Source organism: Melopsittacus undulatus, chromosome 8, assembly GCF_012275295.1.
Source record: "Melopsittacus undulatus isolate bMelUnd1 chromosome 8, bMelUnd1.mat.Z, whole genome shotgun sequence".
NCBI classification, from domain to species: domain Eukaryota; kingdom Metazoa; phylum Chordata; class Aves; order Psittaciformes; family Psittaculidae; genus Melopsittacus; species Melopsittacus undulatus.
In genome coordinates, this window is record NC_047534.1 from 10,131,462 (window position 1) to 10,152,717 (window position 21,256).

At 41.0% G+C, this 21,256-nt stretch overlaps 1 protein-coding gene across 5 annotated transcripts; it reads right to left on the minus strand.

Moving 5' to 3' along the window:
- Positions 1 to 1,259: 1,259 nt before the first annotated feature.
- Positions 1,260 to 19,662, minus strand: NDE1 (nudE neurodevelopment protein 1). Of its 5 annotated transcripts, none has more exons than XM_031043998.2 (9): positions 19,457 to 19,662; positions 14,292 to 14,421; positions 13,118 to 13,271; positions 9,889 to 10,037; positions 9,442 to 9,578; positions 8,264 to 8,443; positions 7,071 to 7,162; positions 5,893 to 6,029; positions 1,260 to 4,667 (listed from the first exon to the last, which is right to left on the minus strand). In XM_031043998.2, exons 2-9 carry the CDS (start codon positions 14,375 to 14,377, stop codon positions 4,574 to 4,576), a joined length of 1,029 nt encoding a protein of 342 aa, XP_030899858.1. In that variant the 5' UTR covers positions 14,378 to 14,421; positions 19,457 to 19,662; the 3' UTR covers positions 1,260 to 4,573. The 5 variants fall into 5 exon arrangements, with proteins under 5 accessions (XP_030899858.1, XP_030899857.1, XP_005143454.1 ...); XM_031043997.2 differs by lacking the exon at positions 19,457 to 19,662 and adding an exon at positions 19,247 to 19,302; XM_005143397.3 differs by lacking the exon at positions 19,457 to 19,662 and adding an exon at positions 19,207 to 19,300.
- Between the last annotated feature and the right edge of the window lie 1,594 nt (positions 19,663 to 21,256).

Below are 21,256 nucleotides of genomic sequence, written 5' to 3' on the forward strand. Positions count from 1 at the left end.
TGGAAGGCTGCTATGAGGTCTCCATGCAGCCTTCTCTTCTCCAGGCTCAACAGCCCAAATTTTCTCAACCTGTCTTCATATGGGAGGTGCTCCAGTCCCCTGATCATCCTCGTGGCCTCCTCTGGACTTGTTCTAACAGTACCATGTCCTTTCTATGTTGAGGACACCAGAACTGCACACAATACTCCAAGTGAGGTCTCACGAGAGCAGAGTAGAAGGCAGGATCACCTCCTTTGACCTGCTGGTCATGCTTCTTTTGATGCAGCCCAGGATACAGTTGGCTTTCTGGGCTGTGAGTGCACACTGCTGGCTCGTGTTCATTTTCTCATCAACCAACACCCCCAAGTCCTCCTCCTCAGGGCTGCACTGAATTTCCTTTTTGCCCAACCTGTAGCTGGGATTGCTCCAACCCAGGTGTAGGACCTTGCACTTGCCATGGTTAAACTTCATGAGGTTGGCATCAGCCCACCTCACAAGTGTGTCAAGGTCCCTCTGAATGGCATTCCTTCCCTCCAGTGTATCAACAGAACCACACAGCTTGGTGTCATCGGCAAACTTGCTGAGGGGGCACTCAATTCCATTGTCCATGTCAGTGACAAAGGTATTAAATAAGACCAGTCCCAACACTGATCCCTGAGGGACACCACTCGTTACTGGACACAGAACCGTTGACCATAACTCTTTGAGTGCGGCCATGCAGCCAGTTCTTTATCCACCGAGTGCTCCACCTATCAAGTTAATGTCTCTCCAATTTAGAGACAAGGATGTGTGTGGGACAGTGTCGAACGCTTTGCACAAGTCCAGGTAGATGACGTCAACTGCTCCACCTCTGTCCATCACTTTTGTAGCCACATCATAGAAGGCCACCAAATTGGTCAGGCAGGATTTTCCCCTAGTAAAACCATGCTGGCTGTCACCAAGCACCTTGTTGTTTTTCATGTGCCCTGGCATGCCTTCCAGGAGAATCTGCTCCCAGATTTTGCCAGGCACAGAGGTGAGACTGACTGGTCTGTAATTCCCTGGGTCATCCATTTTCCCCTTCTTGAAAATGGGGGTTATATTTCCCTTTTTCCAGTCATCAGGAACTTCACCTGACTGCCATCATTTTTCAAATATGATGGCCAGTGGCTTAGCAACTTCATTCGCCAGCTCCTTCAGGACCCACAGATAGATTTCATCAGGTCCCAGTATGCTCAAGAGCTTGCTTTTAAACAAGCAGCTTATGAGTCCGCATGTGTGGGAACAAAGAAAACAAGGAAGACAGACTTCACGTATTTATTTAAGCCCCAATACTAGGAGCAGAATCAACAAACTGATCCTTATTCTGCAAAGCTTGGGACAAAGGTAGCTGGTTTCTTCAGTAACAGCACAGAAAGCACTCTTCTGCAAGTGGCCAAACAAGTTCTTCCCTCCTCCCCAAAAAGTGCCCTCTCTGTAACATCAGAGAGGTGATTTTTCTGGACTAAATTATCTTGACAATTCTCAATAGTGTATTCACCCCTAGCCTGATTATATCTGTAGTCACATTAATAATACACCTGTAAAATATGTAATACTATACTGTGTAATACACAACCACACTTTTCCAACTTTCTACCTTATCTCAATATTGTGTCTCAATTTGAGTGCAAGCCAACTTGTTCGCTGAACATGCAAATTCTGGCAAGATAAGGAAAATGAAACTTGTCTTGACTGATCCCTCCAGGCTACACAGTTCACCAAGCTGTAGTCTATATGTCAGCACAACTGTCCTCATGTGTCAGAGAAGTGTCAACTCCCTGTGTGAGAGGACAGGACAAAACCACATTAAAACAGCCAGGGTTCAAGATTTTAAGAGAGCACAATGCTAGTACTAAGCACTGTAAAACCCAGAGGCATCTTCAGCTATTTCAATATTTACGTTCTTTAGCATAGGAAACTAGGAGAAGAGAGATGTAGAGGAATCTTTGCATATGGTTCAGCAAAACAATGTCTCTTTCAGCTTCATTGATCAGAAACAGATGAGAAGCTGGTAGCAAAAACCTGGACATAAGCCACAGTGACAACTTGCAAACAAACCCTCAACAACCAGTATTCAAATAAGCTTTATTCTGCTCCTGGCATAGCCAGAAGGATGGCAGGTAGCATCACCCATTATTTATTGAGCATGGAGTGAAACTGAGTGGATCCAAATTCTCAAAGGACTGGGCTCATGACAACTGGCATAATTGAGAAGTCACTGAAAAGCAGGTAGAGGTCATTAGGAGCCACACAGAAGATGGAGAATGAAAAGGTGTTAACTGCAGGATTCTGGGTACTTGCTTAGAAACTATGGCAAGAAAGGACAAATAGACAGCAGAAGACTCAGAGAAGGAAATTGTAGAGTTGGTGACTCAATTAATGCCATCTTTAAAAATGGAGCAGCTGCAAGAACAGTAACAATAAAAACCTGAATTTGGGAGTGAGTTGAAAATGCTTCTACAGGCCCCACACCCCCCTACTATGGTACATATTAGGAAATCAATAGTATCCCCTGAAGATTGAGATGGTGGTATCTGGGGTGATCTCAGTGGTAAGTGAACCAGAAGAGGACTATCCTTTGGTGCCTCAAGCCCTCCTGAATATGAAGCCAGGCCAATTGTTAAATTAAAAAGAACTGTAAGATCTTGGGGTGGTCATCTGCAACATACTATGTGAACTATCCCCAGGATCCCTTGCAATTGCCAAATTTACAAGAGAAATATAGCAGAAATTCAGGTAAAACAAACTGAAGACTTGTGAAGTATGGTTAAGTGTGAGCAACCATACAATGTTGAGCGAGGATGAAGCAATTGGCCTGCCTTCATATTCAGGAGGGCTTGGGATATAAACTGCTGACCAAGTCTGAGACTAAGTCTGAATCTAACCACACCTTGATGCCTCTCTGGAAGGAGTTTAGAAAGTAAGTGGGTCCTTTCTGAACCTAATGACTCAACAGAAGGGTCTGCCTGACAGTGTTGCCTGACCCTGTCCTCTATGCAGTAAACAATCAAGTGCACATCACCATCGAATCTTGTAAAATCCCTGTTGCATTTACTAAAAAACTTTAAGTCAGTGGTTTATATCATTAAACATTTTGCTACTTCTAAGTGTATCACTCCTCCATCTGCAACAGCCAGTGCCCAGGTTAAGCCAACTCTGTATATGGTCTGAATAATGGGAATCATCTGTGTTTATTTTCTCTTCCAGAGAAACAGATGCATCAGTGACTGTTTCCACAGAATTTTATAAAAATAATAATAAAACAAACAGAAAAAACACCCCCCAAAAAAAAACCCCACACCACAAAAACAAAAACCCAAAACCCCACAAACCAAAGACCACCCACTAAAAAAACCAAACAAAACTACAAAACAAATTAAACCAAGCCCAACCCATTTATGAATTCTTTTGTCAAATAAGCTCTTCCCACCCACACCCCCCAGCAAAAAACCTATAAAAACTGTTTAATCGTGATTAGCTTTGCAAGTACAGGCTTCCCTAAGGTACATTAATACTGTGAGTGAACCTACTCCATTTAAAAAACAAATGGAAATTCAATAATATTCTATAGGGGGAAAAATGACCTTAAAATAGTTTTCTACTCATATAAATCTGTCTAACAGGAAGGGCTTCCCAGGTTAAAAAAAAAAAAAAAAAAAACAAACAACACTTCTAATTATAACAGCTGAAAGCATATATTCTCATAGAAAAAATAAAACAAGAACACTAATACCCAAGGCACATTAATAAAGAGAGCCTTAGGAAGCAGTAAAACCCACCTATTAAAATGTTATATCCAGCAACATAGTCAGGTCTCTTGCTTCTACACAGCCAGGCTCTATGGGCCACAATATGGGTAAAAAAAGGTGTCTACATGCTAAGCCAGTTCAAAGTCTCCTACCCTGCTGTTAGTTCTGGTACCTCCCAAGTACTACTAAGCACTAGGCATCCCTCACCTTTAACCATGGTCTGTTCTCAATGGCGAATCATTGCTTACAAAACCATTTTAACCACTATAGAGGTAGGGTTTTGTGTAACAAGATTCTGACCAGCAAACATTCCACAAAAAGCTGAGCAGCTTCCCTGCAGAAATACACCTTCCTCCACAGAAGCACACTCTTCTAATTAGGGTGACTGCAGCACATTGCAAACATGATAGAAAGCCAGCACAACAGAATTAAAACCAGAACCCCATGGTGCTGTATTAACATCAAAATCCAAAGCCTGAAGAGCTCCACAGGGAATACTGTCTCTGTTTTAGGTAGAGCAACAACGGCTTTGAATGATAGTGTCAAAAGAAGAAACTATCATAGAGCTATTTACAGTGACTTGTGTAAGAAGCAATTCTAAGTCCTGCACTGCTACGTATCATTGCTTTATCACACCACCCACAGAGCTCAGCCGAGAGTCAGAGTGGGCAAGGCCACAGGAGGCCATTGCCAATTGCAGCTTCTTTTCTTGTTCAGTTCTCTGCACTGAAACTGCTGCACAATTACTCATTGATATTCTCTTTCAAAAGTAAAGTTTAAAATATGTATTATTTTTAATCCTTTTCCACAGTCACACAGGCTTTTCACAGCAGCATCTTGACAACACTGGGTGAAGCATGGCTCATTGTTCCTGACATATTTGGAGGCCGTGTTCCAAACTCCAGGCGTTTCACTAACCTGAAAATACAAAGATAAGTCAGTGCATTTTCTTGCTCAGTGTCACCAACTGAAGATAACTGGTCACTTCCAGAGTAGCCTACTCAGCTTGGGAAATGAACAGATAAACTAATACCACTCTGAGCACTGAGCCCATTGCTTAACTAAGCTGAGTCACCACTCTAACACAAGGCTCCAGTTCCCTCCAAGCAGTGAGAAGTTATCTTTTACAGGTGTTGGAATTTGAGTTCTAGCATTACAGTGGTAGGTGTATAATCAGCTGCAAAAATACATACATAAAGTACAACACCTCAGGCTTTCTTATAAGAGATTTCATGATGTTTTTCCCCAGGCTGGGATAGCAAGCACAATGTGGAGTGCTTCTTCCATACAGCAACTTTGGGTACTGGTGACAGGACAAACCAGTATTCCTAGTGCAAGGATCTTAGCTGAATAATTAAGTCTGGAACAAACTGTAGTATAGACACTTAATTTACAGAGAACCTAAAGAATGTGAGGTACAGGACTAGCAGGGTTTAAGCAGGCACTGAACTGCCACTTGCTACACCCTTGATGATGTTTCTTTATTTGGTTTTAAAAAAAAAAGGGGGCACCCCCTAAAAAAAACCAACACAAGCACACAACAACCCAACCAGTTCAAGTGTTCACACAAAATACTAAAGTTGAGTTAGGTAACTTCCTGTCAGGTGCTCCTTGGAGATGCATCTTAGCAACAGTAAAGCATTCTGATTGAATGAATGCATTTTTTTTGCCTTGTTTACTAGTTCTCCCATAAACGAGAATCTTAATTGTGATAAGGGAAGTCCTACATGCCATGATGTTCCTATGCTATCACTTGTACAAGAATATAAAGCATAAAACAAATTAAGCCAATAAGCAAGAGCTCCTCCATTGTACTTCATTCTACTTATTAATAGGTTTATAATAAAATACATGTATCACATTTGCTCCAATACATTTTTGTTGCCAATTTTTTTTTTGTTTTGGAATTTTGTTTCCAAAACTTGATTCCAACCAGTCCTCAAATTTCAGCAGCTAGTGATTCCAAAGACAAAGCTGATCTGAAACATTCAAATCATAATCCTGAATAACTAAGTTTCATGTATGTTGAAAACAAATCTGTCCCTACCACAACAAAGATTCAATACAAAATAAAATAGTACCAGTATTAGGTTTTATTGAGAAGTGTTGCTGTTAAGACACAACAGCAGAAAACAGTACTCACCCTGTATCACACAGGGGCTGATGCGGACTCAAGCGTGTTTCAAGGACATCTCTGTTCATGTACATGGACACTGTGGTCCTGTTTGGAGACTGGTCATACACAAAGTTCCGGCAAGATGCAAGTTTGGATTCCAAAGCCTAATGTAAACAAGTCGAGTCAAGTGTCAGATATCACATTCTCTTTCACAAGATGACACTGTGGCACACCAAAATCGCATTAAGAGTGTTTGGGGTTTCTGTGGGTTTGGTTTCATTTATTTCTTTTAGAATGAGTTGTCTAGTAGAGGAACTTGCTAGACGCCAGTGCTACATGAGGGCTGAATTTTTGAAGAGATGAAGCCAGTCATCTCTCTAAAGCTGAATCTTTCTGCAGGGGAGGTTAAGGAGTTGATGCTGCTCACCCGCAGGAACACAATGTCTTCAGCATCCTCAGGGAGATTTTCACACCCTTCTTAGAGGCATCACTTTGAGACTACTAAATGTTAGAGTTATTTCCTTTCCTAGACACATTAGGCTGTACATACTACACGGTACACCAGAAGTAACTGAGCCACAGATAAACTATTCTGCACAACATACTCCCACCCTAGATAACTCCAGCCTTGTTGCTGGGTTTACTCTTTAGCTGTACCAGTTCTGCAGCTTAGCCCATCAAAAAGTCATACAAATGCTTGTGCCAACACAGCACTGGGGGATAAGGGATTAAACAAAAGGAAGGCAATGGATATTTTTTCCAGCATCAGCACTAACTTAAATCTCAAACAACAGCTTAAGAAGACATTAGGCCTTGCTCAAAAGACAACCAGACTTTTAAGGAAAACATCAGAAGCCCTCTGGACAGTAGGCACCCTCCTACTTTTTTTTTCTACTTTTCATGGGAAAGAAGCCCTTCTACTTATGCTGATTTATTCTTTCTGCACATATGCTTTCAGAAATTTATAGAGGAAGATCTTATCAACATGGGGATAAGACCTTAGAAAAACAGACCAGTGTCCATCTTTGTCTGGGGGTTGGTCAGAAACATACAAAGCCCAAACCAAATTTCAAGGCCAGGCTTAGCTAACCTTGGGGACAAGACACTCTTTCCAGTCTCCCCTGAGCAGCAGCACAGATAGTAATGGCTACAGTTTCAGACAGCTCTTCCTTTCCAAGAGCACTGTCTAGCAGACAAGCACTCACCCCCACTTTTCGCAGCAAGTCCCCCACGATATTAAGTGCAGATATTCTTGCAGCAGGTGTGAGAGGGGTTGCACCAAAACTGTCCTCAAGACCTGCAAGGCAGGTTAGAGGAGGATTAAAACAAACAAGCATACAAACAAACAAAAAAAACCAACCCAACAAACAAAAAACATAAAAAAACCCAAAACAAAACACTCCAGACCTTTGACACTGGAAGTCAGAAGACACCTGACACATACAGCAAACAATTATCTTCATCTTTTGTATCTCACCTCTAGATCTTTCATATCCATTAGGAATATGAAGCACTGTCCCTTTGACACTGCTCAAGTTACACTGTCCTAAGCTAAAGTCTCTATGCTGTGGCTTACGTTTCTAGAGATCTGCTCTACCAGCCTACTTTGCACCTCTGTTGCTGCAGTGGGACCAGAGAAATGTGTCCTCAGAGAGGAACATCATCTCTCATGTTACTACAAATATCCAAATCCTCTCACTTTTACAGAAGCATTAATTCCTCCACACAAACCACAATTTTAGGTTAAGCATATGAAGTCCACAATTAAGCTTTGTTAGCGTTCAAAGCTGTATCACCGATTCATCGGAATGCAACGGTGCAAACCCCTATAGACATGAGCAGTGTTACACAAACTTTCAGCTTCTTAAGTAAAATGGTGGAAGAGTTAGAGGTTTGAAACATTGAAACAATCAGTGCTTACAAAAAATAAGCAACTGATATTGACATGAAACCAGAGATAGAGGACAGACAACTAGGATGACTTGTCAGTGTCCTGCTGTTCCAGAGTAAAAACAAAACCCTCTCCCAAGACATCATCTACTCTCACAGAGAAGCTAATTCAAGTAACATGAGCATGACATTAAAGATCACACTCAAATTTTTTAAATCTTTCCCCAAAGTTAGCCCAGCATCTCTGGGACAGTTGGGAACTAAGTTATGTCCCAACAGATCATGTTGTCCTTCACAATTATTACTACTGAACAGCTGAAGTCAAGTGGAAATGAACAGCTTAGGAATAAACCCCAAAAATCACAGTCTATAAAAATAAGGCCATGGTGACAGCATTGAGGTGTATTTTACTGAAACATTCAACTCTGCTCATTCCCCCTTTAGCCAAAAACTATAGTAAAAACAAGAGAAACAAATAGTAATTGTGTGCTGATTCCCTGTGAGTCACCTCTCCTAAATGTCATAGGGGTGGGTATGTTGACGCTTGGTGCCCGGTGCACTGAAGGAGTTGAAGGCACAGATAAGGACGCTTGAACTGCAGTGTCTGTTCTTTCTGTTTCCAAGGTAGTATGCATAGGTGTTTTGGGTTTCTCCTGTTTCTGCTGCACTGCAAGCTCTTGACGTAGATCTACAAAGGAAGCAATACAAAGCAAGCTTTAAGAGTATGGATCCACCAAGATAAAAACAAGTAAAAATGTTTTGCACAAAAGATTATCCCCCTTGTAAAGGTGAAATAACTTTTCCCTGTAAAGATTACTCTAGGCATATATTAAAAATCCAGATGATCACTAAAGGATTTCCTGGGATTGTGACTCAAGATATTTTTGTAGTAACCCTCTGAGGCAGGGAATTAACTCCTTTCCAAATGTTACTGTGTGGTAAGCAGAGGCACATCAAGACTGAGGCTAGACAACCTGGCACACCTTGGCTACATTCCAGCTCCCTGCCAGGTTGAGATCCTACCTATTGTATCCTTTTCTCTTCTACCCTGCTTTCCACATGAAGGAAATCTGAGCTGAAGACAGATGGAAACCACACCATTATCACTTCTCTCCCTAAGCCTAGCTATAGCTTACAGAAGCCACTCAAGGGCACAGAATCTGAGCAGACCTGAAACCATAAGGTGGTTTTCCAGCTCCATGGTCTCTCTTCTCAGCCAGCCTTAGTCATCAGGCAGCTAGCACATGAGGCTATTCAGAGGTAACTAGAAGTCAGTCACAGCCCTCCTGTTTTACTGCACCATTAGTGTTTCATTAATTCCACCTTTCACAGGCCAGGAAACAATGAGGTTAGTGGTTATTAAAGCTGACCTTCATAGGTTACAGGAAGCCAGACTAGTACATGCCCCAGCTGTACTGGCTCTTCTTAACCCCCCACAGCCCTGAAGCATCACCACAGATTAGGAGAAGGCTGGAATAGACCTTTGCTTCTGTGAGCTGCTCTGAAACAAGGTCACAAGAGCTGAAGGAGAGAGGGGGGGCAGTCTTGAAGCTTTCTCGTTTGTACATTTCAAGTAGCTTTACAAGATGCAACCTTAAAAGCCAAGCTCCGAGACATAGAAAGAGGACTTAACAGGCACAAGCCAGGAGGGGAGAAAGGCAAAGATACAAGCAATTTCTGTCTAACCTCTAGCTTCATCTTTCAGGCGCTGCACGGACTCCAGGAGGTTTTCCTTCTCATCCAGCTCACTCTCCAGAAAAGCATTTCTTTCAATAGCCTGGTTTAAACGCTGTTCAAAATCCTCTAGAGACATTATAGTAGCTCTGAAAAAATAATGCATAAGATGCCACTACCAGATCCTTCAAGCACACAGAACTTTCTCTCTCAACAAAGAGGATAATATGGCATTTTAGGTTTTTCTGCTTTTAATATTATTTTTATTTTAGCTTGTAAGATATGAAAGCGTGCAGAGGGGGGAGTGCCATCTGCCACAATCCTCTTTACCACAGTCATCACTTAAGTGATGAGTTCAGAATGGCAGTGCCAAGGAGCACAGCATTACAAACAGCTCAGTGTCACCATGATCACAGGACAGAACAAAGGTGGAAAAAGGAAACACAGAAGTTAAGTCACCTTTTTGCTCTTTCCAAGTCATCATTTGCTTGCTCAAGTTCTCGAATATATTTCTGAAGTTGATCTTTAATAGCTTTTGTCTGTGCCAAGTCATCTTGCAGTGCAGAGATTTGCCTGTATCCTTCTGAATGCTGAATTTCAATCTTTTCCTAATCAAAGGCAAATCAAAGAGCATTAGCAATGCACGTGCTCATTCTGTAGCATTGCCTGAGCCCCTTTAAAGTCAAAAGCTGATGCTGTGATTTTTTTTTGAGAAGCATCACCTTATATATAGCAAAATGCTAGCAAAACCAATTGCTCACATAGTTCCGGGCTGTCAGTAGACAAGTGCTCTTCCTGTCACTTCTTAACAAACAATGGTACTGGGGAGCAGTTCCTGACCTCCACAGCAGAGGACTATTCTTTGCGCTCCCAGACAGCAAGACTCAGCATAATTTCTGAGCCACACAAGCTTTAGTAACACACTAAGCAGGATGCAAGAGAAGCCCCTTCTTTTCAGTTCTAGTAAAATCAAGCTGTACTTCATAGCCTAAGTAATAAAAAAAAAAATAATAATCCAAGTGTGACACTGTTACACTGCTCTGAACCAGCAGGATTCTCTCCACTGCCCCTCAGGTTTTATCAGCCTATAGTGTTCTAGAGGACAAAACATTTCAAGTACAGTTATGCAACATGCTTTGGATGTAAGCCTAAAATCAAACTGTCTTCTTTTACAGCATCTACACAAGAGCACAGTTACAACAAACAAAGGCAGGGAAGAAGGCTTAAGCTTCTCCATTAAATATCTCTCTCTTGCTACTGCTGCTGTATGTGGAATTAGCTCCACATCACATGAGAGGAAAAGCTTTACAGCACAGTCTACAACACTTTACATTCCACCACCTTGTTATCAGAACCCTTCAACAAGCCAGAGATTTTTTTAAACTCCAAGACTGCTGCATAAAGTAGCATTACAGAGGCACTTTCGCCATCCAGAATTTAAGTACAACACAGCTGAAGACATTTAAAACAAATCCATGCACTGGAATTTGAAAACCATGGCATGTAGTCCAACATGACTGATAATTTGAAGACAGCTATTTTAGCACACTAAATACATAAACAAAGAGGAGGCAGGAATTCTTAATTCCAAATTAAGACATTCTAATTCGATTACAGCACGGTGACATTACTATAATTCCAGATCTCTGAAGCACATGCTGAAGAGCCTCCAAGCTCTAAGAGGCAGATTACTTTCAGTAGGTTTTCAGGACTCTAAACAAACCCTCCAAAGCATTATTTCCATTTATTTTTAGGTGGTGTGAACTCTTGGTTTCCAAGGAGGAAGCAAGTATACACACTAGGCTGGAAGCTCAAAGCCACAAGCTGTGTGGACCTGGCAAAGTTCTCTAGCATTGACCTAGATGCAGACACCAACCCTTGATAGGCTCAGTTAACACAGCTGCTCAATACCTTCATAAGTTTTATGCTTTGCTCTTGAATTGACTCAGATAAAAGACTAGAACTGCAAGGTTTGCGTCTTTGTTTTTAGCCAATTGTAATAAATTATCAGCTGATCTGTCCATCAATGGTATCTCTGTTCCTTCATTGCAGGCTGTTACTGCAGTTTTCAGGCTGCATGAATAGCCAATTGTTAAAGAAGTTTCTTTCAAGCAGAATGTTTTTAAGTAATCTACTCTGAAGTATATTTTAAGAATTTCTAAAATATATTTACCCTCCACTTTTTGAGGGCTTATGATGTTTGCTAGTATTTTCATTCTTACCTGCTTCAACTGCTTCATTATCCCTTCCCCTCATCCTCTGGAGCAAGAAAATAGTCCACATCCTCCTCAAATGCACTGTAGGTTTTATTTTTGTCAAACCTGTGCCTTCAGCCCCAAACCACCAGCTTACATGGATTTATATGGCTACATGGAACAGTAAACCAATACTCCATACAACATGCAGAACATTTAATACCACTAACAAGCTAATTCAAGACCAGTAACGATCAGTGCAGCATATACACAATGAAACAAGCCTCGGAGCTTCTGCTATCAAAGAGCAGAGGGCAGGAATCACTACGCTGGTGCCAGAGGGACAAGACATCCACTGGGAATGAAAATTATTTTCTTAAGACACTAATTTGGACAACAATTTAGACAGAAGGCATTGCAAACCTGGATTAATCCAGCAATGAGTCACTGAAACGATTAATCATTTCTACAAATACCTTCACTGCCATTAGCTCATTATTGCATCCAATTGAGTAGAACTACAATTACATTAATCTCTGCTTCCACATACATTGACCTAGCCCTACAAAATACAGCGTAGTGTTTCTTGGGAGACTATACCATATCTTTAAGTAAAAGGCCAACAAGATCAAACTTTAAAAAGGCACACACCAATTTCAGTGCCAACTCATTTTCAAGTTTTCTTGAACTCACCAGTATTTCCTAAACCTGCCAACCAGCACAAGGGACTAGCAGCACCTTTAATGAGACCAAAATGAGGCTGACTCATCACTCTTTATACTCTGGATAGCTTCATTATCTCACAAGTCACTCAGTTAAGACATTCCATCTCAGTAAGTTCATATCCCTTATGCTTTATAATTATGAAAGTTAATGCTTTTCAGCTGGTTCTTAGTTCTATAGAAGGCTAACCAAGTGTAAAAAGGATATATTATTCTTCCCCGAGTATAAAAAGGATACATTATTCTTCCCCAAGTATAAACAGATACAGTAATAAAACCAGGACTGAAACTATTTTATACCTCTCAGTCCTATGCATTATACACCAGCTGCCTCTTCCCAGCTTATCTGGAATGGCAATTAATAAATACACATCTATGTCAAAAGGGTCTTAAACAAATCACTTGTCTTTTGTAATTTCAAGAACACAGCTGGAATGTTTATATCTTGATTGTTCTGCAATATTATCTGTGTCTGCACAATGCAGACAGCAAGAAAGCTATGAACAAAATCACTAAGTAAATGGAAGAACAAACAGAATAGCAGCTCAGATATGCTCATGCTTGCTCCACTCTACTGAAAACAACTTTGTCCTATCTAAAATATATCCTGACAAATAACCACAACCTGCCAGCAAGGGTTCAGGAACATTACAGAGATATCCAGCATCCTCAAAGCAGACAACAGATAAGGCAAGCTGAATCTGCACATGCCTGTCTAACTCACCTTTGCACTTTGGGTGTACAGATACTGTATGAATTATCCACTCTTACCTTAACTGACTCCAGTTCCATTCGCAGACGATTGTTTTCTGACAGAAGGTCTCTATTTCTGGACTCTGTCTGCTGCAGCTGGGTCTCCAGTTCAGCTTCATACTCTCGACTCCCTTCTTGGAATTCACGCAATTCCTCCTGGGTATTCTCAGCACTAGAGAGCAATTCCAGCAAAAGAACTCATCATAATGAGCAGGGAAAAGTCTCTTGTACACTCAAGGTGAAAAAAAAAAAAAATGCCCTTTAACATAGAAGGCTCTATACCCTTCTCTAAACACATATTCAAAAGGAAGAGAAGACCACAGGCAAATATTTTCACATCAAGCATGGAAAGCCACCCCACAGCAAACTGATAAATAGAAACAAAAAAAAACCCCAAAACAAACAACAAAAAAACCCCAAAAATTGAAAATTCCCAAAGTCTGTTTAAACACTATAGATGCTGAAGACATTTGAAGTCTCTTTAGCCTATACATTATCCACTGTTGTCTGTGTATTTGTTATTCAATTATTTGAGAATATTAATAAAGCCATTTTTTATTAGCAATAAAAAGTGAGAAGAGAGAAGGATGGAAAGATGTTCTTATGTTCTATTGAAATAATCCTCCAGCAAGCCAAACCAGCAGCACTGAAAGGTCTGAACACCTGGTCTAAGAAAGGACCCAAGATCAGCATCTAAAATGTTCGTATTTTCACCTTTTACTGCATTTAAAGCAATATAATGAGCTAAAGGGAAGTGCATAGTACATCCAGTCTCAGCCAGGGATCCTCCTCTATTTACATGCTGTCAAACCATTCTTGATCCACACAGAGGTCAATCAAGCACCTCTCCTTCTGCAATGGCCCATATCATTCACTCCCAGCAAGGCTTTGCAGTGAGTTACATTCATTCCAGCTGCCCAGAGACTGCAGTCAGAGGCACAATTTCAGTACACAGTTCTAACTTAAACCAGAGCAAGGATCAAAACCAGTAGTGCCATACAGCACAGTCACTGCTTGAATAAGCATAAAGGCCTCGGGGCTGCTGTAGTTTATGCAGAAGCAATGCTACTGCTACCAGTCAAGATAGCTGATCCACCTTGAATACATTCCCCTATAAGGTGCTATCTCCGTCTTTGCATGCTGAGTTATGCACCCTATCCAACACCTTAGAGGAATGAAGCCACCGCCTTACCACTGCTTGTATTTCATAGCCAACTCTTTCCAGTATCTGGTTTCCTCTTCCACTGAGCTGAAGTTCTGTCCTTCTGAGACTTCCATTATGAGTCCTCAAAGTTTAAAACTCCTGTTTCATTTTTCAACCCCTGGAAAATTAAAGGATCAAGTGTAAGAACTAATGCAGTGAGTTACCTCAGTATTTTCTGCTGCAGAGCAGTGCTCCCCACCTCCCAGGAGGTCACTGCACAACTAGGGAGACCAAGCTAAAGACCAGCCTTTACAAGGCTCTATCAGATACATCATAAATGTTAAAGACTTTTATTTCTGAGTAATCAGGTAATTTTCCCTGGTTCTCACAAGGCTGATGCATGCTTACATCATATCCCCAGCAATGAGCACCTTCCCCACCCTCTGACTGCACGGTATGGAGCATCAAACCTCAAACTTTGGCTGCAGTCACACCCACATACACAGAACACAAGTGAAACAGAAGATACCTCAGGCACAACTTCAGCTCCAAAGACAGTGCAATTAAGGTCGATTTTGGCAACCCTAAAGACACTTCTGAAATTAAAAAGAAACTTCAGACACAGATAAGGTACTCAAGATACTAATTTCCTGTGTTAACATTTCTAAGAACACCTAAACTTTTTATGGACATAACTGCTGGACACATGGAAAACTTCACCCTAGGTCAACACAGGAAAGCTACCCAACTTTAAAAGCCTGAAATATCACAATCCATATATGTCAGAGAGACATCATATACTGTGATACCTCAGAGAGCCATGGGAGAAAGTAGCTTCAGAAATTCATAGGGAAATGAGAATAGAAGCCCTGCAGAGGTTTTAGCAGGATATCACCTGGCTGGACTATGTATGCAGATAGATATCAGCAACCTAGCAACCAATCTAGACCATCCAGCTGTGCTTGTGCCAGCATAAACCTAGTCATGGGATATAGTCCCAAATGGGAACAAAAAACTAAAGAGTGACAGGGGAGTCAAGAACCTTAAGTTGGTCACTCGTGCTTGAAGTCTCAAGTATCTAGACACTAGAATTAAGTAAATCCCCTCTGATGTGCATGATGTACTCTAATAAACAGGTCATTAGCAAATATCATTTTATATGAGTTTGTTTTTACAATGGAGAAACACCAAACCTAATGCTCCGGATAACCTGCCCATGTCCAACCCTGCGTGAGGCAAAAATTCCACATAAACATTACCAATTTAATAGAAACCCAGCTAGATCAAGAAGAGTAAATAAAGGTGGAATCAAACAATTTGTGACAAGAGCAGCTGTCAGAAAATTGCATAGCTGAAATCTAATGACTGAGGAAACAGAGCTGTTCTGCCAAGTTTCATCTCCAGAACTACTGAGCAAAACATTTCCTAGAGGTAACCCTAATAGAATAAAGAGGGCAGAAAAATAGCCAAAGTCTTTGAAGATCATAGAGATGACAGTCCCGCCATTTGCTCTTATTTATGATATTCAGGAGATGCTGGAGTAGACCTTCTGAGCAGCATGTCAAAGGTAAAGAAAATGTGCATCTACTGCACACTGAACTTGATTGAAAAAATTAGTCACAACCTGCATTGAGTTTTCTCTCCAGAGAACCACCTAGTTTAAGAATGATTAACAGCCACATACCTAGCAACACTATTGAGACAAACCTAAGTAGTTCCTACCCGTACAACAGACAACAGTATCAAGTACTCAAAGTAGTCTGGCAATCTAAAGCCCAGTTCTTACACACCAAGCAATGCTGCAAAGCACGAGCCCTTTTCATAGCCTAGGTGATTTTCAGAAGGCTACTGAGCAAAGAGTAAGCAGCTGTGTCCACACACCTCAATGCTCAGTATCAAGTACACTCTCACAGAAATTACACTATTATTTAGTAGGGGAACTGGTGAGGGAAACAGTTACTAAACTTTAGTTATTATAGTTCAGCTTCTTGATACAAGTTGTTAATTAAAAAAAGCCACATGTCTCCCTCCTAACAAATACCCCCCACGTGATGTATTCACACACTTCCAGCATGAAGTCCCAAGGCTGCTGCTCTTTGCATGTATTTACATATTACAGTATCCACTGCAAAAAAAAAAAAAAAAAAAAAAAAGGAAAATGAGTGCAAGTAAGGAGGAGTGATTTTTCCAAACAATATCCTTGCCCATTAACAAGAAAATCACGACCAAGCATAATTAACATTCTTGACCTAGGACAGTTTAGCACACATCTACTCTATTATTTTTAAGAGAACTGAAAGTGCCTTTGATGTTAATGAGCATGTCCTTATGCTCAGGGCACTGTGTACACACATACCGATCCTTGTAGCACATTCGTGAAGAAAAAAAAATTCTTTTACAGATTAGGGACAGGGACAAAAGGTCAGACACAAAGTGATGCAATGAGAAACCAAGGACCAGCATCCATTCCTGTAGTCAAACAATTCCAGAGAACAGCAAGGCAGAGCACTTCCTTTAGATGGTTATTTCTCACCACTCACACAATGGGAAGTTTCTGTATTTCTTCAAGAACAGAGATTCCACACAGAGCATGCCTAGCTTTGTAACATAATTTACAATATATTTCAGCAGTGTCCAATGAGGAATTATTCCGACACAAGTATTAGAATAAATCCCAGATCTATGTTCTGACAGTAACAAAAATAGTCACACAAAACACTGCAAGACATTTTCTTCCTACAAACTTTCCAACAACCCTTTAGAGTAAAAAGACACAGCTTCTGTTGGCCTCAAGATCTTGAGCATGCTTTTATCTAGTTCTCACTTGTGTTTTTACAATGCACTTTGGAATAACTAAAAGAATGTATTCATTTACATTTTTAAGACAGTCACATACAAAGCAACTTTCCCCAAGTGAGCTGTAAGATTTGTAAGAGTTCTACAGAGCCTTGATAACTTTCACAGAAGCATAAAGATGCTGTGGCCTTCTGTTCCTGTCTTTGTAAACATGAGATTATGGACCTACTGAGAATGTTTGCCATTAAGAATAATCTGTTTCATGGTTACCATTACTAAACAACACGATTTAAAATAGTTAAACTGCAAATACATTGAAGTATCTGTGGACCTATACTTATCCTACATAGAAGACACAACATGGCAGAGATAGTATCACTACTGTACAATGCCACAGTAACATATTTTTTTATCTGTAATGCATAAGGAAGATCTATTAGGCTCCCTGTACACCTGCACTACATCTTAGAACCCAGTGATTTTCAAACTAACCAAAGGTGCAAGATACAAACTTAAACTGAAAAGAAAAATGCCAAATTTTTGGCACAGTATTAAAACTTTTTTTTTTTCTATTCCTGAATTTGTTTCAAAAATCCCAAACGACCACTCAAATCTTTCTAAACTGCCTGTAGAAAGGGTAGAGCTTTTTTTTACTTCATTTTTCCCCCTTAATTTTTAACATTTCCTTCTCCACTTAATTTTTAACAGCTTGGGTACAGCATGCAAAATACCTGGAGAGTAATTAAACCAATTAGGAACTATTGTGTACGCTCACTATAAAAGGAGGGAGGGCAAGGGGTATAAAAGAGGTTGTAGCATTGTTTTGTTAAACACTGGCAAATACAGGAAAACCAAGGAAAGTCACAGCCTGTAACAGGCACACACTGGTTGCACCTTACTTTTTTCCAAACACACAAAGCCAGAAGAGACAACTGGTCAGACTTCCTGCATGCAAGCAGCACAAGTGCTGGTCACAGAGATTACAAAACCTCTACATCATACAGGAAGTGGAAGTGTTTATGGGTGGGGAATGAACTTTTGCAAGAAGAAAAACACCTCATAAATGCTGCAGGAAGCAATTCCATACAAGTGAGAGCAGAACTGCAAAATTCTTAGGGAGGAAAACAAAAACCCAAAACATCAAGAAACCCATACACAAAATTGCTCCTAATTTAATTTGGGAATTAGAGCAAATTCATAAGGACCACAGTTTAAAAGTCTGTTTCAGTCATAGTACGATCAAGGACTCAAGACAACCCTACATAATACATATTTTTTCCACAAACGAACACTTTAGCTTGGTGAACAATGTTTACCTATCTCTGTTGCAATGCCACATGGTCTGAGTCAAAGAAATACATATTATATATAATACGAAAATAAAACAGCACTGTACACGCTACTGAATTATGCATGACAGATGATGAAGCTCCTATTAGCCATTTTTTCCTAACAGTAAATCAAAACCCCCCTTTCTGCTCCTTAAAAGTAGCCTTCCCATCCTATAAAAACCAATACTTTCTTACAATAGTCCCGTTGTAAAGGTAACGATAAGGGCCTGTTTTCTTTTGTTTAAACAATACAAAAGAAAATCACAGCAAGAGAGAAAAAAAAAAAAAAAAAAGAAGAGGTCACTGAAGTGCCAAGACTACTGCAGAATCCCACAGCTAGCACTGAAAAGAGTTACCAGCTTCTCAGGGTCTTCTCTACCAAAAGGCTTAATTCGGTAAAGCCTCATCTTTTCAGATACCAAGCCAGCTCTAGTACTTCGAGTTTCCAGGGATTCCCAAGGAACATCTGCAAAGTTTTTTCTCCTGAATCGCTTGATCTTTATGCTTCCAGTTGCTAGACGAGGTCAGCCCATTCCCATTCGAAGCACGGAGAAGGAGGCCACGGCTCCCACGCTCCCTTCTCTTTCCCTCCCCACCAGCAGCCGCAAGAGCAACTCCAAAAGGAGATTCACGCGCGCACGGAAGGGTGCGGGAAGGAGCGAGGGCCGCAGAGAGGCAGGTCCCGGCTCTATTACCCCTTACCACCCCGACCCTGCCCCAGTTACCACAGCAGAACGAAGGATACCAGAAGGGGCTGCGCCTCACCAAAACCGCCCTTCCATCCCCTACCCTCCGCCAGGGAGCTGCCTCCCACCCCCGCCTCCCCACCATCGTACCGAGCGGCAAGCAGAACCTTCACTCTCCCACCAAACCCACCGCAATAAAGCACTTCACAACAGCAACCGCCGCTCTCCAAAGACTGACCCGACGCGGCCACCCCATTGGCTGCCAGTCACATGCTGCGGGGGGCTCCGCCAATCAGCGCCGCTAGAACGCGCCTCCTGGAAGGTTTGGAAAGTTTCGCTACTTTCAAAAGGCGGTCGGGGGCGGGCCCGGTCTCGCCCGTGCTGGGCTGCGGGCGCTCACCTCATCTCTCTCATCGGCGTTGAATGCCAGTGCAACATTTTCAGACTAAACTCCCCTTTTCACAATGGAGGATCAGGCTGCTGTATCACTGAAGCCCATACCGCAAGGACAAAGCAGCCCATGAAATATTAGACACTTGCACTCATCTACATCTTGTCATTCCAGAAAATGAGCCAAAAGCATCCGCAGGGGGAAGGAGCTCCCGGAACACGATGGGACAGAGCTGCAGCTCAATGCAGCCACTAAATTACCTTCCCTGCTTGTGTGGAATGGGTCTGGAAGGGCCTGAGGTGTGTGAAGCTTTCCCGAGGCTCCTACCAAGTAGCATACACAAACAGTTGGTCATTAGGCATGCCTGGCATTTGTTTCCTGAGTCAGAACAAAAACACGAATTATCACACACACAATGGCTCCAGCCCACATACACAGGGCCGTGTCTCACCCAGTATCACTTCACACCCCTTCAGCACGATTTGCAAACTGCTCAAGAACAGGCAGAACCTCACAGGGGCCCTCATCCCAGTTTCAGTTACTACTGTGATGCAATACCAGGCCTGGAGCAGAGCCTGATTCTGGAAAAGGCTTCACTGTCTACCCTGGGAATGTGCCTCTCCCAAAGACTTTGTAGAATAAGGATGGGACTGGAACAAAGAGGATGGATGCTTTTTCCGTAAAAATATTCCACTAAAATCTGTCCTCAGCTAAGACAAATTCAACTGAAAAGAATGAGAAAAACAAGTATAATTTCAGGTCAGGTGTTCAGCAAAACAATTATCTTTTGTGGTTAGATGTTCAGCAGAAGTAAATGGAGACAAGCTATTATATAACTATGATAAATTATGTATTTATAATTTAGGTATTTAAAATATTGGGTTAATAGCAACTTGCAGTTCTGTCATTACTCAATAATGGTTTTATTATCAGATAAGTTACAGAAAATAAACCACTTCCTATTGTAGTATGGCCCCAGTAACTAAAAAATGTGTACTTTTGTTTGCAAGTCTGGGACAAAGAACATTTTACTTCAACTCTTCATACCAATCTTTGAGGACAGTGTGAATACACAGATTATCAAAGGTATATTGAGTATTTTTAATAGTTATAATCTTGAAATACATGTAAAAAACCAGCAAAAATTCTCAGATTTCAGAGGAAGTTGTTAGCCTCTCATCCAAATCTGAAGCAGTGTAACAGTACCTTAACAAATGCCAGAGACTCTAGCAGAGGCAATAGCAGAAGCACTCCTTTATACAAGCAGTAAATCATAGAAAAAGGTTACTATAATTTCTATCACTGCCTATTTGCAAGAGGAACATTTGTTTTAAAATTGGCAGAGGATAAAAATAAATTATTTTATGCATTTATTTTTAGTTTGCTGATTAATAATTAATAAATGACAGATTTTTGTGGCAGTAGGGTTATTTTAGGTGGTACTGGTTATTTTAATGACAATGCCACACTGACTCTTCCATGTAAGATAAGCAGGAAAAAATGTATACACTGTATGTTCTGGTGAGGTTGCAACACCTTATCTTTTGGCAAAAGCTTCTTATGGGGAAAAAAATACTTGCTTTGCTGCAATTATTAAATAACTCATTCAGAACCCCTCAATGGATGGAACAGGAACTGCTCATCATTTGTCATTACAAACTACTGATTTTTTTTAATGGATTACTGATACCCATCAGATGTGACAAACATACGTATTAGCATCTCAAATGGAAATATTGCTGTCACTGAAGAGCAAGTATCTAACGTCACTGAAACCTATTTCTGCCTCTTTAAATATGCCATATTATT